Source organism: Filicampus tigris, chromosome 16, assembly GCF_054856515.1.
Source record: "Filicampus tigris isolate MCC_2025a chromosome 16, RoL_Ftig_1.0, whole genome shotgun sequence".
Taxonomy (NCBI): domain Eukaryota; kingdom Metazoa; phylum Chordata; class Actinopteri; order Syngnathiformes; family Syngnathidae; genus Filicampus; species Filicampus tigris.
This window is the reverse complement of record NC_141232.1, coordinates 5684520-5703710: the sequence shown is the minus strand read 5'-3', so window position 1 is coordinate 5703710 and position 19191 is coordinate 5684520. Positions and strand designations below refer to the sequence as shown.

Sequence of the window (19191 nt, the reverse complement as noted above, 5' to 3'; positions counted from 1 at the left end):
TTCCTTTGCCCCTTTTTAACGTCATAATCAAAATATATCATAGACACACTCACACCAAAGCAAATAAAGAGCAACAACAATGATATGGCTGGTACTTGGATCACCAAGTACTGTTTTTTTTTCCTTTTTTTTTTTTTATTTTACCGTTGAATTAGGCATTTAGGTTGCTGTATTTACCATTAGTGAACACATAGCGGTGCTGCAGGACCCCTAAACATCCTGAGTGGGAGAAATGTGAAGGGACTAAACCACACCACAGCTAATAAACTGGCACATATTGTGAAATGGTGTTAATTAGTAACTCAGCAAAGAGGCCTTATGAGTTTTACTACTCACTTGACAGAATTCTTTATTAATGTCGTCATTGGTGAATCAATTTGTCCGGGAACATTAAAGACTTTCATGTCACTTACATTCAGCCATTTTTCAGAGTACTGTATAAGAATCTATCCCTATATATACATACATATACATATACATATACATATACATACATACATACATATATATATGTATATGTATATGTATATGTATATATATATATGTATATATATATATATATATATACATACATATACATACATATATATGTATATATATATATACATACATACATACATACATACATACATACATACATACATACATACATACATACATACATACATACATACATATATATATATATATATATATATATATATATACATACATATATATACACACACAACCGTTGTATCTTTCTTTTTTCTTTAGTGATTGACAGCAGATTTAGAAAGTAGGTGTGCCTAATGAAGTGTCCGGCAGTTTGTTACGGCTGGCATCGTGACAGCGGTTCAGTCAATGTTGTGTTGTAGGTCAGATGGCGATCGAACCGGGTCAGCTCCAGATTGATCGTTCCACATTGATTTGGTCTTGGGTAAAGCTAACGCAAAACACACCGGAAGCGAACCTAGACACCCGTGAAAATAAAACCCAACTCGCACCGGAAGACTGACATTACTTCGAAGTGTTGGTGCACAGAGAAAAAAAAAAAAGTTTCCCTCTTGTGTTTGACACGAACGTGAGTGCGGTTCGGGAGGACGGTTTGAGTTGTGGATGAGAACGAAGTGAAGTGTACTTCGCTAGCCCTCGCACTTCCAGCTCACTTCACCGGCACGGTTGGGTACCGGATGCCCGCAGCGCAAGCACCGACGAGCAGCTTGCTTTCCCGGAGTCACGCTTGTCAACTTTTCCTTCAAAAACATGGATTTCTGGCACCGGCGGACGGACTGAAAAAAGTTCTGACACTTCTCACTGGACTCTGATCTGCTACCAATAAGCCATTTGCGCGACTTTTTTGGAGGGGGAGCGAGTTGAGTGAGGGGGACATGCAAAAGTTGAATGCCCACGGGAGCAGCACGCTGCCCAGGCTGGCTGACAGTGACGGGGCCGGGGAGGGGAAGGAGAACGGTGCCGGCAAACATTTCCTCAGCAAGCCCGTGGAAGAAGAGGAGGAGGACAGCTCCATCTACCACAAGAGGAAGATGCTCGTTGGTTTGGATGTAATATGCCTATGCGTCGGTAAGGCTTCAAAATAACTAATCACATCCATTAATTGCTTTGAGACGCACTTTGATTGCATGTAAAGTGCATGCAAAGTGCAAAGTACCTTTGGGGGAAATTGCGAAGAATTTGTTTTGGTTTTTTTCTCCCCCTCCTCTCCCAAATAGTCCAAATGAAAGTGTTCCCTGTAGGGGCATAGGAGGGTGGGAAGAATGGGGCTGGGTGCAGTTGTCCCAGGAATTCATCTGTTCCCATGGTAACCTCCCCTCACCCTTCAGTTCCCGGGAGAAGAACGTGGGAATTGGGATGAAAACATTGGCGTGCTCGGGTACACTGAATGTCAGCTACATAATTTACAGTGCTCAGCTGGAAGCCTGGATCGCTTTCGTAACAACAAACACAGTCCCCACACTGACAATAAAACGAAAAAACAAGGAACTAGGAGAGGAATAAGTCACCGATGTAAGAGCTCAGCTGTAATATCAAATGTTTTGCCGTCTCATTTTTGTCCATTTTGAAGTGCAGAAAACGGTAGGTTTAGTGAGAACACCATTTAATACTGCAAACCAAATCGTATTAAGGAGTTCCAAATTAAAATTTCCAAGTTTACGTTGCTTATTGTTCCTTAATGACAGTCATTAACCCGATCTTGATCAACGGTGCACTAGGCACGTTTTCAGTTACAAATTGTCATGTCATGTCATCTTCCAAACCGCTTATCCTATACAGGGTCGCGGGGAGTTGCTGGAGCCTATCCCAGCCGTCAACGGGCGAAGGCAGACTAGACCCCGAACTGGTCGCCAGCCAGTCGCAGGGCACACACAGACACCGTCACTGAGCGGGAATCGATCCCACGCTGCCCGCACACAACTCGGGCGTGTGTACCGCTACACTATCAGTGGACGAATTACAAATTGTTAGCGAACAAAAGATTTTCATGCCTGTGTGTTAATGAAAATTGGATATTTCCACAAACATGGCAGATCGAAAATGAACCGCAGGTGTGTTACGCTTTGAGGTGTGCTACAGAAAATTGTGGCATGGCAGCACCAAAAAAAAAAAAAAATTAAATGATTATTGATTATATGATTATTAAAACGACTTATAAACACACAAGAGAGAGTGAAAGAGAGAGAAGCGCAACCTGTCTAGGCAGACTGACTGGTCTGATGTCTTGTTTGGCGGTTAAACTAGAAAGTCATCAGTTTATTTTTTAACCGTGAAGGTTTGCTCCTTGATGTGGAAACCACCGTTGGCAGCTTCGTTTAGCCGAGCTTTGTGTTTAGGAAGCGGCGAGCATCAGTCAACATGCTCGCAGGAACCCTGCCCCCCCCCCCCCCCCCCCCCCCCCCATGAAACTGGAAGCCCCCACCGCCTTTACTGTACATCCTCTGCTGGTCCTCTCTGACCTGACAGCGCACACGAACTGATCCGTATTCAGTCTCAAGCCGGAAAAAAAAAACAGAGCGGATGTCAGATGTTTTTGTGATTTGAGTTATAAGTGAGATACGGGGAATTGTAAACGACATCACTGTGGAGGAGCGGTTAGGCCTACTGATTCACAGTTCTGCGGTTCAGGCTTCCAACTCTCAGCTCTGGTTTTCATGCGCTGACTTTGTATCTTTCCATGTATTCTCAAAATTGTGCATAGGTACAAATGTAAATGTGCCTTGCGGTTGGCTTATAACCAGTCCAGGTTTAAGCTCAAAAGTCAGCTGAGATAGGGCCCATCTCACCTGCAATCCTCATAAAGACAAGTGCTTTACAACAACAAATCCCAATGGGCATTCTTCGATGTCACAGTCATGCCGTAGTGTGATTTTTAAAAAAAAAATTGTAGTTCACTGCACTAAGACCAAATGTTTATTACATTCATGGAATAAGGATCTTACTGCACTGTCCGTGACTTCTCATGATATGATTCACGTCTTTCTTCGCATTCCTGAGGCACATTTTCAAAAGTCCCCGTAAAGTGCCAGTAAACATGTCATCTAAGTGTATTCAATATCCGGTCGGAAATATATAATCAGCCCTGATTCCTCGCAAACCCCATCCCCCCAGTTGTTGCCGTTTCACAAAAAAATCCGTGCTACCACAAACCGGTCCCTAGTGGGAAACTGGTTGGGGACCGCTACGTTCGACTGCAAGAGCAGCTCGAATGTCACCCGATAGACTAGGGACCGCCACCAAGGCTGATCTGTAAACAAAAGTGAAAAAACTAGCGGACTGCCTTATTTGGGTTTGTTTGCGCAACTGTTAGTTAGCAGGCTACTTCCTGGTTCACAGAGGATGATAGAAGGCATTACGAATTGGAAGAAGGTGCTCTTTTAAATCCGGACACATTAAATATGCTCTTTGCACCTTTGCGTAAAAACCACTGAAAATACTAGCGTGTGCCTCCAGGTTGTTGACGACCACCAAATGTTATATTGGCCGCACATTGAGAATCCAGCGAATCAAGTCCGAAACGACTGGCGACCGGACGACATGCCGATCTGCGCCAGTCTGGTGCGCATCCTGCCTGTTTCTGCTCTGCCGCTTATCTGCACAGACCCGACCTTGACTCATCTGGGGGCATCCCGCAGTGAATGCCGCGACTTATTGCCAATGAATCGGCTCCTTCTTTTGGCCAAATCCTCTTATCTCTGACTAACACAATTTGCCCACGAAAAATGGCGTCGGCAGACGGTTTGACCTGCCGGCCTAATTCATTCCGTGAAGGGGCTCATTGACTACTGTAACTGTGGAATTTCACCCTCAAGCGTCCCGTCCTCATTATGTTATCAGCCCGAGCGGGACCCCACAATGCTCGGAGCTTCTTTTTTTTTTCACCCCCCCCCCAAAGAACTGGCTATTTGAAATAGTGTTTACCTTCACAATAAAGTGCTGACAAAAAAGACGACGATGTGTCGCTCGGAATGAACTTTAATCCGTCTGCGGCGCTTCTCCGACCGAGGCTGCCGCTTCGGCGTCAATAAGCCGTTCTCGGCTGTTTTCTGGGCCTCTCTGACACGCTCGTGATGGATGTTCCGCCGAGACGGACTGCTTCTGGCTCAGCTCCGGGAAAGTAAATTGCGTGTAAGCTGCAGAGTGTGTTTTCCTTGGCTGTTTATTAGCGTGCGTGCATTCCTAGTCCTAGTGGGACTATTGGGGGGTTGGGAGGGGGGGGGGGGTTTGTCGTGACCTGACAAGGCGCCGCGGCCTGCAGCTAAACCTGCAATGTCCAGCCGCCCAGAGGTCACAAGGAATCGGGCGTTTTGTCATGTTGGGCGAGCGTGCACGGGCAGGCCCTGACAGCCCGCGCTACTGTTTGGCTTCTTGCGCAGGTGGTCTTTAGGCTGTCATCCCGCTAATAAAGCCACTCGCAGCTCTTCTCCCCCAATTACGGCGATAAACGTGTTGATTTACTGGTGGTGGGCCTGTAAAGCCTGACCTTAACATGGCTGTCACTGTGCTCGTCCTTCTTCTAGATTTGTTTTGAACAAAGATGTTTGCTACGCTGTGGTGTTTTTTTTGTGTGTTTTTTTTTTTTTACCCGGACGTGATGTGGCATGCTAAATAGCCGTTTAAACCGCGGTTTGTCCAAACTTCTTCTTCCAATGCCCACTTTGACAACGTTCACCTTGAATTAAGTTGCCGCTCTAAAACCGGCCCATGATTGTAGTTCAAGATATTTGAAGCAATTATTGATTGTATATATTTTTAGAAAAAATAGTTTAGTCAAAAAGTTTTTTGTTTTTTTTTCCTGGAGTTCAGGGTGGTCACTGGCCTGTATCCCACTAGGATAGATCCGCCCCCGCACGGATCACGTCAACATTTAGAACCAACACAGAGATATCTCTACTAAGATGACTTTGACACAATTTTGTTACCATTATAGTGTGATTGGTTGAAAACGGGGACTGCTGTCTTGTTGCCCGGTGCAGAAGGTACAGCACAATACAGACAAAAGGATGCATGTCAGCACCAAATTTAGTGTGTGCCTTGAGTCACCCAAAAATGGACGACAGGCCACAAGTGGCCCCTGGGCTGTAGTTTGAACACGACTGGTTTAAACAATACCGCTTTTAACTGAAGATAACATTTTCATTGTGGACACTTGTTTATGACAACGGCGAAAAAAACCACAAAAAACCGCAAAACATTAATGGGGACATTCAGTACTGACGTTCTTGCCATGACACACCAAAATAAGCCTTCTCAAAGAATGCTTTCTCCGGTAGGACGAGTCGTTCCAAACAAAGTGACATCGCCATCTTTTATATCACTTTTGTCACTTTTGGAAGGCCTATGTGAACACGGTTCACTTTGAAATCTCTGCCTGCCCAGGAAACATTTGAAAAAGTCTCACAGTCTTGTGGCACAGTAAGAAAGCCCCGTCAATAAGCACTAGGTGTTTTCCTTACTTTTTACACATTTCCCTTTTTTCTCCTCCCATAATAAAAGTACACACTTAAAAGTGAGTTCATGCAAGTTGTGAGGCGTGTGTGTTTTTAATGTCAGCAGCATGTGGTGTTGAATGGGTGGTGGATTTATGTAAGTAGGATTCCAGTTTTCTGGCAGAGTGAGTGAGGGCTGTATGCGGCCAACACGTAACAACATGTCAAGGCGTACAGGCACAGGAATATTAAATGCTCTCCTGTGTGTGTGTGTGTGTGTGTGCATTTTGTAGAAGTGTGAATGTGTGTCAACCGAACCAGCTGCCATGTGTGCATTGTTGACAAATTTAACTTGGCGTCACTTCTGCGGCTAACGGAGGGCGTGCCATTAAAAATGTGGCAGTCAAATAATTAGCCCACGGATGAAAAGCTTTTGCTGACTCTCCTTTGTCGACGTATTAGTGCGCAGCTGCATCCATTAGCTTCCCTCAATGCAATCGCATTGCTTTGCTTTTAGTACCTCACTCATTAGCCCGCTAGAGCTGGCTTGGAAATGTCTCAGTTACCAGCAGGTTGAGGGCTAAGTGAGAGCCTGAATGGGGCCGGGGGGGGGGGGTGTTGGGGGGGGGGGTGTTGGGGGGGGGGCAGGAGATGAAGAAAGTCTTGGGGATCTACATCAGGTTCTTGTGGGATCTCGACCCCAATCGTGTGCTTATGTCTCGGTGTCGGAGCCGAAGGATCTGAAAGTTTGAAAGAGTAAATCACTTCAGATGCTCTTTTAATGAGGCATCTGCAATCTTCTCCTAACTTGAGGGTTCCATTAGTGGCCATTGTTGTCCATAACTATTAGCTGAAATGAGGAAATAGTCAGCGCCTGTTCGCCGGAATACGTTTGGGGAGCATCAGCATGTTTACCTGAGTATGACTCATTCTTTTCCTTAAGGAGGTTATTTATTGTTTGGAAGAAATTTCACTATGAGTCACACGTATGATTTTCTTTTTCCCCCCAAGTTGCCACTGGTGTTATCGTGCCTTTGCTGCTAATTACTTCTGACTGGGTAATAGCGCGTGACATGGCTTTATAGCTGGTAAATGTGTTTAGACTTGTGGGAAAACTATTTTTTTTTAAATCTAAAAAAAACAAAAAAAAAACAGCAAAGTTAATTTAAAGATTTTTTTTTCCTAAATACCAGAGCTGGGCATCGTCCCTCCGTCCCTGTCCTGCATATTTATATCGACCCACGTGGTGCCAGTCGGTCGTAGTCAGCCAAACGAGAACGAACGTCACACGCAGGTGTCGCAATCCTGACATGCGGACGAGTAAGGAAAAAAAAAAAAAAAGGTTGAAGCCTCATTTTATATACTTGCCAATTTTTGGGGGGTCAATCAGTCATATTTGGCAGGGTTGTAAACAAACCTCTGTAGTGTGACCATTTAGAAGACATATTTTCTCTTTACAGGGCCTTTAAATAATCTGTTTAAATGAACACGCGTTTTAATCGAGTCGTTAATTCATTGCCTTAAAAAACACAAAATACGCATATTAGTTATTTTTGCATGTCAGTGTCAATGGGCATAATTTTTCGTCATTGAACGTACGTGTAACTTTTCATGAACGCCATAAGGGGAAAAAACTAAATCCAAGGTTGCTGTTGTGTAAGCCTACCCTAGACAAGAGCCCAAGGCCCAGGGCAGTGTTATCAGGACCATCGTATCAGAATGTCCTATCTCACCTGAAGGATCGTTCCCTGTTTTCACCCACCTCCTATGAAGGTGTGCCAACAAACCAAAACCTGCAAACCCAAACACGTAGATAAACCCGCCCTCAATTTGTTCCACACATCCTACAACAATCAAGCCGTTCCTTGCCAAGCTTCCCCCGGCCCCAAATTCCCTTGCAGTCCGAACCACCACCCTGCCTCGCTTTCAGAATGCAGACAGTCAGACTTTACCTTACCTATACAAAACCCACCACAGAGCTCCTTTCAAGTTTCCAAGGTACATACCACAGTGATAGTTCCTGCTGAATCAGACAGACAGACAGACCGATACCTCAGAGCTCACCACGCATGCCCTGAACTCCAGAACGGGCCTCCAGGAAGCGGGTCAGTGAAGTGTGGAGGGAACAGAAGCAGCTGCGAGAAATATGTCCGCACTGGCACAGCTGTAACGGGTCAAGGGGCGAGGAAAGAGCTCTCCTGGAACATTGGTGGAACACGAAGAAAATGTTCATGGACGCCAGGGGCGTGCAATTCATTTTGCAAGGGGGTCATGTGAAAAACTGGATTGCTTGCCGAAGGCCAAGCCAACATGCTAACCTCAACTATGTCTATATTCTTTTTTATGAGTTTAGAAAACGCGTATTGTCTTGTTTAAAAAAATGCTATGCGTCGATCTTTTATGCATTATAGTTAAGAAACATTTTTTTTAAACAAAACTAATGACATCATTACACCTCAGCTTTAGCAGAATTTTGTGCACCAACCGCCAACTAATACTAGTCATTCCTAGTTACTCCCAAATATTTAAGTAGGAAGTATAACGGTATTGACAGTGACGTATAATGATACGGTGACTTATAATACACCCAATACGTACAGTATATGAAACTGTATATTCGCCAGAGATGGGCCCTTTACCATTTTTTGCTAGTCCGTCCTCCGTCCTTATCCATAAAAATAATTGTCCTCCAACCCCATCCGTCCTCGTCTTTTTAAAGCGCTTCCATCCTTACATTCTGTTTTTGTCACTAAATACAGCGGAAATGTTGCGAAGTAGGCAACACTTCAGACAAAATTTGTCGCATCCATAGCACAACTTTCAAAGTAAAAGCACCACGTACTTCACATTTTACTTTGACTTCATGGTCAGTGGGAGGGTCCATCAGAGACTGTGGACAGGCTGTGGACTGTTGCGGTCAAGTTACCTCTAACTTACTAGGAACAGTCTGCTGAAGGCCCATTTCTGCTCCGGCATTACTTGGTTTTATATAATACAATATTTATTGAAAAAACAGCTGCAGTACACAAAGCAAGCACCATTAAAAGTATGCTTTGATGAGTTTGATGTGGAAAAAAAAAAAACGACTAAGCCCTGACGTCCTCAATCAAACATCTCAAACAGAGGTTGGCAGCCAGGACATATTGCTTTTTTATCTGATAAATTGGCCCCAAAATATTTAAAAACAGTGGAGTCCATGGTTGCTGGTATCTTTACCCCACATCATCTTGTAGTGAATCATTCGATTGTGCAGGTAAAGGTTATACTTGTGTATCTTGTTCAGGAACTTTCCATCTAGCTCCACGGGAGCAGATGCTTTAAAAAAATGTTTGGCCTCATCAGTCACTCTTTGACGCTTTGTGTGACCAATCAGGGTAGACAAAACAGATTGGAGTTCTCAAACCAATACAGCTAACTTTGGAAGAAAAAAAAAAAAAAAAAAAAAAAGGCTCTCACGCTTACCCCACCACTACCTGCCTCAGCCCACCGAGGACAACCAACCTCAGTCTAGAGCACTCTTGTCGCTTCTTCTTTCACTGAGCTTGTCTTATAATCACAGCCTTGGCGTGAAGCCAATGACTTCACTTCCTGTAAAAGTGTTACTCCGCGGCACAATTGTCTGAATGTCCCTTAATCTCTTCCTACACTGCCTCTTAAAACAAAGACCTGCTCTTATGAATCCAGACTTTTCCCTTGAAGTAACTGACTCAGACTGAGCTAGATACGGGAACAGATCAAGGCAACTTTGAGCCGTCAAGGAGCAACTCATTGTGCAAGCCCACCCAGGCCAGCTGTAGCCTGCTGTTTATGAGCCTGTAAGGCGGCCATCACTTTGCCTCTTGTAATGACGTTATTTTATTATCAGACGCGCAAATAACAAATTACGACATTTTACAATTCAAGAACCCCGCCTGTGTTTTTCATTCGCAAAGCTTGACTTGACACTGAACACACATCTTAAAATTTAGTTGGGAAATGTTGGCCTGCTAGCGAGGGGGCCAGGCCAGGGCGGACCACCCCAGAAGGGTTCTGGTATACCGCCCGCCCCTCTGCAGATTTCTAAACTGCAGGTCCGATGGACTTGACAGGTCATTGATTGTTTGTCCTCTGCTTCTAGCAAAGGACAAATGTAGAGCGAAGTCGATAGCATCAAATGCTGTTGGATGTGATGAAACGGCTTTGACATAGCTTGAGGCTAAATGTGGTGCTAATCTATGATGATGCACTGATAAACACTTCAGTGTTCAATTTGACTGTGGGTTTTTTTTTTTGGAGTCCAGTGCGGTTTGAATAGTTATCATGTTTGGTTTTGTGGTTGTCGTTTTGTCTTCGTGGTTTGTTTGGTTTGCCGTTTTGTTTATATGGCTGCGGATTTGGTTTGTTTGCATCTCTTGCTTGTTTGTTATGTGCATGTGAGTGTGTCGAGTCTAAGTCGGGGAGGGGGGTATTCTTCAAGTTGAGGTAGGGTCGTGTTTACAAAACGGGTCCCGGCAGAGCCCGGATCCCTGACCCTCGCATTCCAGAACCACTCTAATCGCCTCCGTCTGGTGTTCCCTTGCCTTTGCCACATCACTCTTGTTCAGTCCCATCTTCCCGATAGAACTCCGGCCACACCCTCGTTTGTCTTTTGACTGTGATGTTTAACAAATGACGGGTTTATCAACAAGGCCATAAAGGCACCTCGATCATTTGCACTCTCGTTTTTGAACTGGGTCTCATTTTCTCCATAGTTTTTTTTTTTTTTCTTGTCGCTGTTGGTTGTTGTTCTCTCACAGTGAGCTCATTCGGGGCCGCGGTCATAGATGTGTAAATTAGAACCAGAAGACTTTATCAAGAGTGAGGCGCACACATCCCTTCTGCTCTCATTCCTGCGCTCTCTACTTTTCTCCCTCCCTCTTCTGTTCCCCTTGTCTTTCTTTCTCTTCAGACTCTTTTGACTATGTGAAAGCATTCCTGCCTTTGAGTGTCCAGCGAGTAGCAGATGCTGGACTGGCTCTGTAAGCCGATCCGCGTTGCTATGTCCTTTAAGGTCCCGTCCCGGCCTGGCCCGCCCCTCTTTTGAGCAAGCCATTTGTCCAGGTGTTTTAGTTTTCTCACAGCTGCCTGACACATGATGTGAGGGCATCTGGAGGGTTATGGGGGTCTTGTTGTGATAACTGTTTTAGAGTAGTTGTAAAAGGCTCGAGGTTGACTGTGACACTGTCGATGGGACGGTGCAAATGCTGTGTAACCTACCACGGTAGTGCCAGTTTTCAGGCAGAACTTTGGCCCGCTTTGCTCAAGTGATCTTTGGATCCCGGCCATCCGGGCCATTAGGATATAAACCATCGGTAATAGCAGGCCTGAGGCTGTAAGGCAAGCTGCTACCCAGGTCAGCACTTCAGGGTTCCCATTAGACATCTATGTGTATCAATATCCCTCAAGGAGGTCCATGCACCAACTGTAACTGAACTGTAGTGTTTAGGCTGTGATGGAAAGTCTGTCCACTGTATTCATGTACAGTAAATGAAGAATATTCACCATTTGTACTGTATAATTGGGCTAGGGCAAAGAGACTGGCTGTTAATGTATAGAAATGGATCTGGTTGCGCTAACTTGACTTGCAAAGGGCACATACTCTTCTTTGTTTCATCAGTCGAGATACGTTTAAATGTGACAGGTGGCTATCATCTTTTGTAATTTTGTAAAACAAACAAACATGGATTGAGGACTTCTAATGCCTCTAAAATCCTCTATGACAAATAAATTCAGGGGGGAAAAATTGATTACTGAAGTACAACACTACTACTTGCCCACACTGCTCATCTCAGGAATAATGTTCCATTTGTGATGTTGAAGTAGAATTTTTAGACCAACTTTTAAATGTCAATTTTGATGCTTCACTTACGAAACCTTTCGGATTTGGTCCATACCAGCTTATAGGTGGATCATTTTAACTCAAACTTGTCAGCCAATCGTAGAAGGGGTTTCCACGAGCAGTAGAAAAAAATGAAAGGGTCCAGAAACAATTGTAAACGTTTAACATTTTACTCTAATTTGGTGTTTTTTCAAACCAGGCGATATCAATAATGTTTTTTACTTTTATTACAAAATGAGAGGTTCCGAATTGCAATCAGTTGGTCACAACACACTCGTTCGCTAGTGCGCTACTGCAGGTCTCCATCAAGCTGTTATAAACGCTGATCGGGAACCAGGAAATCCTCTAGAGGATGTTTGTTTCCAGAAGAAAAATGCAACAATGTGTCTTTTATTAAAATGTATCCCTTGAGACTATGGTAACCTATAAATACTCACATTGAAAATCTCAACTTGTGAGTGAGATAATTGCTTGGTGAAAGCTAACAGAGACAACTCCTGTCGATGCCCTTATTGTCCTCCGCCAAAATCCAAGCTAATATACTATCATTAAAATAAACACATTTATAAGGAGGTCTGTGCTCTGGAAGTGTCTTTTCAGTTCATGGAATGTGGACACAACCTCCTGCACCTGCATGCAACTTGAACCTGTTTGTGTTACAGATACAACGTCAGTGTCCTCATGCAGGTTGTAAAACCAGAATATGCATGATGCGTGAGGAGATTCCTTATTTGGGGAAGGCAAGATGTTTCCTGTCTTTCTCTGACATGTCACAGTGCCTGTAGTTTCTCCGCTCCTCTAACTTTTATGTACACACAATGAAGCCTGGTCCGATCTGCGTTTGGTATTTCTGTTAGGGCAGCGTGACTTTGACGACAGTTGGACTGTTTAAAGCCATCTGGCTTGCCACGTCATCGCAGAGGTGAAATATGTCCCCGCTTGTGTTTTTCCACTCAGATAACCGCAAACCTGGAGATTATTACTCTCTCTTATCAGTTCAATGATTCTGAATGAGCAAGAAAGACGTGTTCTCGTCTAACTGGAGAGTGAAAAAGTGAACCTAGTTTGAAGTTGGAGGTCTTTCCTTTTTGACCGATATGGACAGGATGTGAGATTGTTCAGTCACCAACTGTGTATGAGCTTCCCTGGCAGGAAGAATGTTTTTGGCCTGGGAGCTAAGGGAGAGGTTAATGATTAGTCCTGTGGTCTTACTGCACTCTGTGGAATAACAAGGAGCTGAAACGTTCTACCGAGCTAGTTAGAAAAACAACAATAGAAGGCAATAGAATAGTACAGCCCAATCTGAGGAACTAACAATTGCTCAACTTAGTCACTTGTGAACTTTCACCGTTGGCCTGTGAGGTTTGTTTGTCAGGTGGCTCAGCCAGACCTTGACCTGCTTCAGCCTGATAACGAAAACCGCTATAATTAGCAACTTAGCAGGACGTACGGCAGGATGTACCGTACATCCTCAAATTGTGGCAAATGAAAATAGAGGATGCAGCAGGGAGCTGTCATCATGTTTGCAATATAGATCAGATACAGATCTGCTAATAACAGCCATAAACGCCTTTAAATCCTCTGTCATAGCCCACAACGTTTTAAAAACACCTCTCAAGTCTTGCTCTCCTCACATTCTTTCATGACCTCTTGTAACACTCAAAGCTACAGGTCTTATTTTTTGGCCAACCCATGACAACTGAGTTCAAAAGAATTAAATTCACACGGTCTGAGAGCCGTGCAGCAAGTGCAAACGTGAATGCACGAGAGCGTCAAGCTTCTTGAGTATGTAAACATGCTCGGCCGTACGTGAGGACATTCAGCAGTTAGCGCAAATCCTTTAATATTTTCTTCTTCCTTCCTTCCTTCCCTCATTCAACATGCCCACCTCCAACCCATCTCTCATCTCTCCTGCTCCTTTTGTGAACGCAGAAATGTGCGGAATGCCTGATCCGCCTGTAATCTGGAAATCTCCAGTTGACTGACACTCCTCATGTTGCTTCATTTTCGTGGCACTGGGCGGCCATCTTTATGTTGTTATCGGTGTATCGTGCTCTCAATAATCTCTCTGTGATCCGGGACCAGAGAAACCCATCAAGCTTATTTATTTATTTTTGTTTTGCCTCCTTTACTTTCACCCATCTCATCAGCCTCCATCCCATTCTTTGCGTGCGAGCTGAAGGCGGTGACGCCATACAGACGAGGGTTCTTCTGCGGGGACACCAGCATAACGTATCCCTATGTGGAGAGAGAGGCTATCCCAGATGTCCTGCTCATCGCTGGTGGAATAGCAATCACCGGCCTCACGGTAAGACAATGATGACACTTTCTTTTTTTTAAACACTTAAGTACAAGAATTGTTTGGTCAGAATGTTGGATAGGTACTCAGGAATTGGCTAAGATGGGAAGACTTTCTACAAGATTTTGTGTGTCTGTGGGAAATGTTTGGCCAGACATCCAGAACAACATCCCACCCAAACTCATTCAAGCTACGCTACGCTACGCTGTACTAGAACAAGTCCTTTGTCAAGCCGTACCCACCAAGCACAGAACTGTCCAAACTGTCTTGGTAAAATGAACAATTAAGATACAGAAGGAAAGACAGGTTGTAATTCAATCCATGAAATATAAATTAAGTAGTACATTCCAAGACTTTTGTCTTTCTGGTACAATGAAGCCCATGCATTCAAACAGCCTTATTCCTCATGTTAACAACTTTTGAAATTTTCCTTTTAGATCGCACTTGGCGAATGTTACCGCGTACGTTTCCGAGGCGTACGCTCAAGGTCGTTTGTTAGCAACTGCTATGTGTCGTGCCTGTACAAAGAGCTGGGGAGCTTCCTCTTTGGTTGCTGCGTGGGTCAGTCGCTCACCAACATGGCCAAGCTAAGCGTGGGACGCCTGCGACCTAACTTCCTGTCTGTCTGTAATATCACTTACGCATCCATCAACTGCACGCCGGGCAGCTACGTGTCCCAGGTGACCTGCCGGCAACCCAACCACAAGATGGTCGAGGAGGCAAGGTGCGTGCGGACTCTATCATGGCTCGGGTACCTTGGCTCACGCAGGTAATGTTTAACCCGCACTTCTTTATCAATCTCTTTCAGGAAGTCCTTTTTTTCCGGCCATGCGTCCTTCGCCATGTACACCATGCTCTATCTAGCAGTAAGTGACCTCTCGTTTACCTCCACAAACTCTCATTCTCGTTTCCGGCCTCTGAAGACAAACCTTCAGAGGCCGGGAACGCTGTGTGCATCTCTTATCCAGACAAGTTAATTACACATGTGCAAACACTCCGAGACATGCGCCGTTTAATACGATCAAGGATCCTGATCATGAGGGAGGAGATGATTTTGGGCAGCAAGTCTCCAACGGCATCCCGCTTCCGGCTCGAAAAGCCGGTGAGGCCGAGAGATGAGGAGGGAGGGAGAGAATGAGGAATACTGTTTTCCACGGGGAACATGAATAGATGAGAAGCCGATGCAGACAGAGGAGGCCTTGTTGTGGGACTCATTTAAAAAGGGGGTGGTGGTGAAGGACTGAATACTCCTGCTGAGGGATCGACAGACTTCTTTCAGCACGAGACACAACCGCTCGCTCACGTCCCCTCCCCGTCCCAGCCTCCCCCATCTTTTCATCTTTCTCTCTTGCCCAGCAGTCATTGGCGCACTGTGGGAGAGAGATGACAGTTACAGCAAGACAAAAGCACGTCATTATCACTCCTGAAATACAAATATTCCCCTTGCGCCTTCAAGAATTTGTGACTGGAAACAATTCTTGTTCAAAGATGAGTGGAGAGTGCGACCCTTTGTCTTTCCAAAGACTGTGGTCATCCTTGAGAGTTATCAAGAACAGCAGAAGCTCAGAATGAAAGGACACGGGTTCAAGTTCTTCCTCAGGAGGAAATATCAAAATGACCGTTTCTGGGCTCCTAAAAGGCTCACTAATGGTTTTAAACATGGCCGGCTGCTCACGTGTAAGTCAGGAAGAGTGACACCTGCTCTGAGCCAGCAGGAGCAGGAATGCAGGATATGTTCTCCACTGTGGTTATCGAGTCTCGTTTCGACGTCCAGCCACCTCATAAAGCTCGCTCTATGTCTGCAATGCACCGGGCCCAAAAAGTGACCCAATTTCTCACAAGCACTTTTTGTACGGGAGGTGAGGACGAACAAAAGGAGGAAGTGGGGTTAAGATCGCATTAATGAACTCGTGCCCAGCTGCGCTTTCCCCTCCGGGTAGCAGAAGGAAAATATGCCAACGTAAAGAGTTTTTTTTTTGTGACCTCATGTGACTCTTTTTGTCCCTCTTCTTTCTCAGTTTTACCTGCAGGCTCGGTTGTCATGGCGGGGAGCTCGACTGCTGCGCCCTCTCTTACAGTTCATCTTGGTGATGATCGCCATCTACACCGGGCTGAGCCGCATTTCGGACTACCGCCACCACCCAACTGACGTCCTCACGGGCTTTATCCAAGGAGGGCTCACTGCATACTGGGTGGTAAGTCAGTGTGACGGATGTTTTGTTTTGGACTGCATTGGAGTAAGCTATATTTTTCAGTCTTAGTACATACCTTATTTGAGTTTTCTACTAATAGGTGTGTTGGAAAAGCTCCAGAACTGTTGCCACAAAAGATTGATTGATTTGAATATGATTATCCAGCACATTTACAAAGAGATCCTGCGGGGTTTTCTTGGCTCAGTGCCAAGGAACATTTATCCAGGACATCGAGTCTTGGCTCTGGATGACTTTGCCTTGGGAGGGTACATTGCGGTCTTCGAAAACCATTTGGAGTTCATTGTTCAGGGGTTGGGCTAGCTCCCCCTAGTTGCTCCTGAATCTTAAAAACATTTTGGAAGAACACAGGCTTCCAACTTAACGGGAACAAAATTGATAAGACATTCCCATAGACTTTTTGTAGAAAGCCTTTTCAGAAAGAGTGAAACAAGGAGAGGACCAACTCTTCCTTACATGTTCACTTCCTGTAGGTATAATGGTCAGGTGTCCCGATACGTGGATCCATTTCGTGTACTTCCCGAATGCCACCCAATCTCAGTCTGGATTTGTTGCCGTCTCCTCTCCTGAAACAACGCGCTCTCTATCTAATCAGCCTCTTCCTCCGCCCATCTCTTGCGGTGTTTAGAAGACAGCAGATGATTGACCGTGTGTGTGGTCCCGATATGTTCGCCGACATGCTCTGTATCTGTGCCTGCAGGCCTTCTACATCTCCTCCATGTTTAAGCCTTGCACCCGTCCAGACCTGTCCCCCACTAGCATGTCCTTGGAAAGTCCTCTTTCCAGCCAGCAGACTGTGTGTTAACATGCGACGGCTCTGGAGATGCGTCCAACGAGAGAGACGCGGCCAACGTCATCGAGCGTCCGCGAGGAGCTGAGGGAGGAACGTTTCTTTTTGTTCAAGAAAGGGAATCATTCCGAGAAGATGAATGATGTTGATGGAATACAATCTAACACACTGACACACACAATCAGTCAGTCACACGGCAAGCGATGTAACCCGCTCGCACACGTGAAACAAAAGAAGCACATTTGACTCCAAAGTCAAACCCGTCCAGTGAGAACTGCGTAGTGATATTATAGTTGTTTTTTTTTTAATTTTTTTTTTTTTATATTGAAATAAGAAAAGACATTTTTTAAAGTATATTTTTCCAGAGGATTATTAGAAGCTGCTAATATTGATAGTTAATCAGTCGTTTTAGTCTGTGGTGGAGGTCAAGTGTGCTCAGTCAGCCGTCCAAGCCGAACTTGGGAATCTTTGACGTCTCTTCCTCAAAGATAATGCTCGGCTGCTGTGAATTGACGCCGCGAGGCCTCCGATGTAAAGAGACAAACACTTGCTGATGAGAAACAAGCACTGGCGTAGACTTCTTTAACCTGCCTGATGCCCCACTGCTCTAGTCAGGCTGCCCCTCCCACTAAATGACCACAAGAACTAAAAATGATATATTTTGTTTCTGTACTAACCACTTTGACTGTGTCTCAGAGGCGGAGGTTTGACTGAATTTTTGCAACTTCTGCCCCCAGACTCGGCCTCTGGGCTGCACCTTGATTTGCGTGAATCCCTCTTTTATTAGGAGCACTTGAACGTACGTAACGGAACCTTATAATTATTATAATCCATATTATCTATTTTATGACAAGTTAAAAAAAAAAACAGAAAAAGAATAATCAGTGTTTGTTTTTATCAGGCTCACTTTGCTTTGTACGAAGACGTTTTAGGGCCACACTGAAAGTGAAATATCTACTACTAAATCATAATTCCAAGAATAAAGTTTTGTAACATTACAAGTATAAACATATTGTGCTTGTGTAAAGCTGAGGACGTCAAGTTACACTTGGGTATAAGTTTCATAAGGAAATAGTCAATGTTTTGGCACATTACTACCGTTACAATGATCACTTTTTTCGTGAAAATGAAGTTATTTTCTTAATTTCTCTTTTGGGGGGGAATGGTAAAACTTTGTTCTCGTAATTCTCCTTCCCGCCCCCTTTTCATTGTGGCCCTATGACTCATTTGTGGTTTTGTGTTTGGGTTCTCCCGTGAAATGCTAATTATTCCAATTGAATGTAAATAGTCTGTGTCATTTTATAAACCACGCAATTTCACGAGTGTTAATTTGTGTGACAAATGTTGGTGTTTTCGTGACATGTATGTACGTTGATCAGGTACGGAGATATTTGTGTGTTGTAACAACTAGACTGAGCCATAGATTATCCGAAAGCTATTATTGTCGTTTTCCCGCATATTGTCGTTTGTTTCGTCTGTGAAGGCCAGAAAGGCACAAATAACCACTGTACTCGAGAGAAAAAAAACAAAAAACAAAAAAAAAAAAAAAACAAACCAATAAAATGAATGTTGAACGTTACGGTTCTATTGCCTTATTTTTCCACTCTGTCGTCATTTGTTAAAGTGAGGAAATATGATCAGAAGGAACATAGTCACACTCAAATAATTGATTGAACTTTGTGTTGTGTTAGGAAGCTCACACTTCTCCACTCTTTCTCTCCTTCCCCACTTTTTCCCCTTTCAGTCCTTTTGGAGTGCACTGGAGCATGATGGACCCTTTTAGGGGGTCATGCTACCATGGAGATGCCTAGTCTGATAGAGATTGGGGCTTCTGAGGGCATTTTCTTTCAGCTCTACCCCCATCCCTCGCTACCAATCCACTTTCAGGCAGCGGAAGGAGAATAAAGAGCAGATCAGATGGAGGGAGAGAGGGAGGGCGGGGGAGGGCTTTAGTAAGCGTGGAGACGTACAAGATGGAAAAGTAGTCCACTAATGAAGGGAAGGGAAGAGTTGGCAGTGAGAGATGGGGCGGGGAATCGGGAAAGAGTGAGGGTGATGGGCCAGTGGGGAGGGGGGCAGCTCCTGGGTGGGAAGGAATTTGTGATCATGGT

The 19191-nt window shown here is 44.6% G+C and overlaps 1 protein-coding gene and 1 long non-coding RNA gene across 11 annotated transcripts in view; one reads left to right on the top strand and one right to left on the bottom strand.

Moving 5' to 3' along the window:
- Positions 1 to 19191, bottom strand: part of LOC147134308 (uncharacterized) — a 42676-nt gene that overhangs the window by 3838 nt on the left and 19647 nt on the right. The window contains exons 1-2 of one of the 10 annotated variants that reach the window (XR_015090225.1): positions 8564 to 8892; positions 7977 to 8122 (exon numbers count right to left, since the gene is read on the bottom strand). The exons of the other annotated variants lie outside the window; for them this stretch is intronic. This is a non-coding gene — a long non-coding RNA (uncharacterized LOC147134308). Of the gene's footprint in view, positions 1 to 7976; positions 8123 to 8563; positions 8893 to 19191 lie in introns of those variants that run through there. 10 annotated transcript variants of the gene reach the window in all.
- On the top strand, positions 1038 to 18659 carry ppap2d (phosphatidic acid phosphatase type 2D). The gene is made up of 6 exons (XM_086056617.1): positions 1038 to 1563; positions 13932 to 14089; positions 14518 to 14804; positions 14889 to 14946; positions 16099 to 16275; positions 16991 to 18659. The coding sequence occupies exons 1-6, from the start codon at positions 1371 to 1373 to the stop codon at positions 17093 to 17095; spliced, it is 978 nt and encodes a 325-aa protein (XP_085912743.1). The 5' UTR covers positions 1038 to 1370; the 3' UTR covers positions 17096 to 18659.

Excerpts from the sequence above, each read along its gene's own strand:
- ppap2d (XM_086056617.1), top strand. The coding sequence starts at position 1,371 with ATGCAAAAGTTGAATGCCCACGGGAGCAGCACGCTGCCCAGGCTGGCT. Across the intron at positions 14,805-14,888 it reads AAGATGGTCGAGGAGGCAAG|GAAGTCCTTTTTTTCCGGCC; the intron begins GTGCGTGCGGAC and ends AATCTCTTTCAG. Across the intron at positions 14,947-16,098 it reads ACACCATGCTCTATCTAGCA|TTTTACCTGCAGGCTCGGTT; the intron begins GTAAGTGACCTC and ends CTTCTTTCTCAG.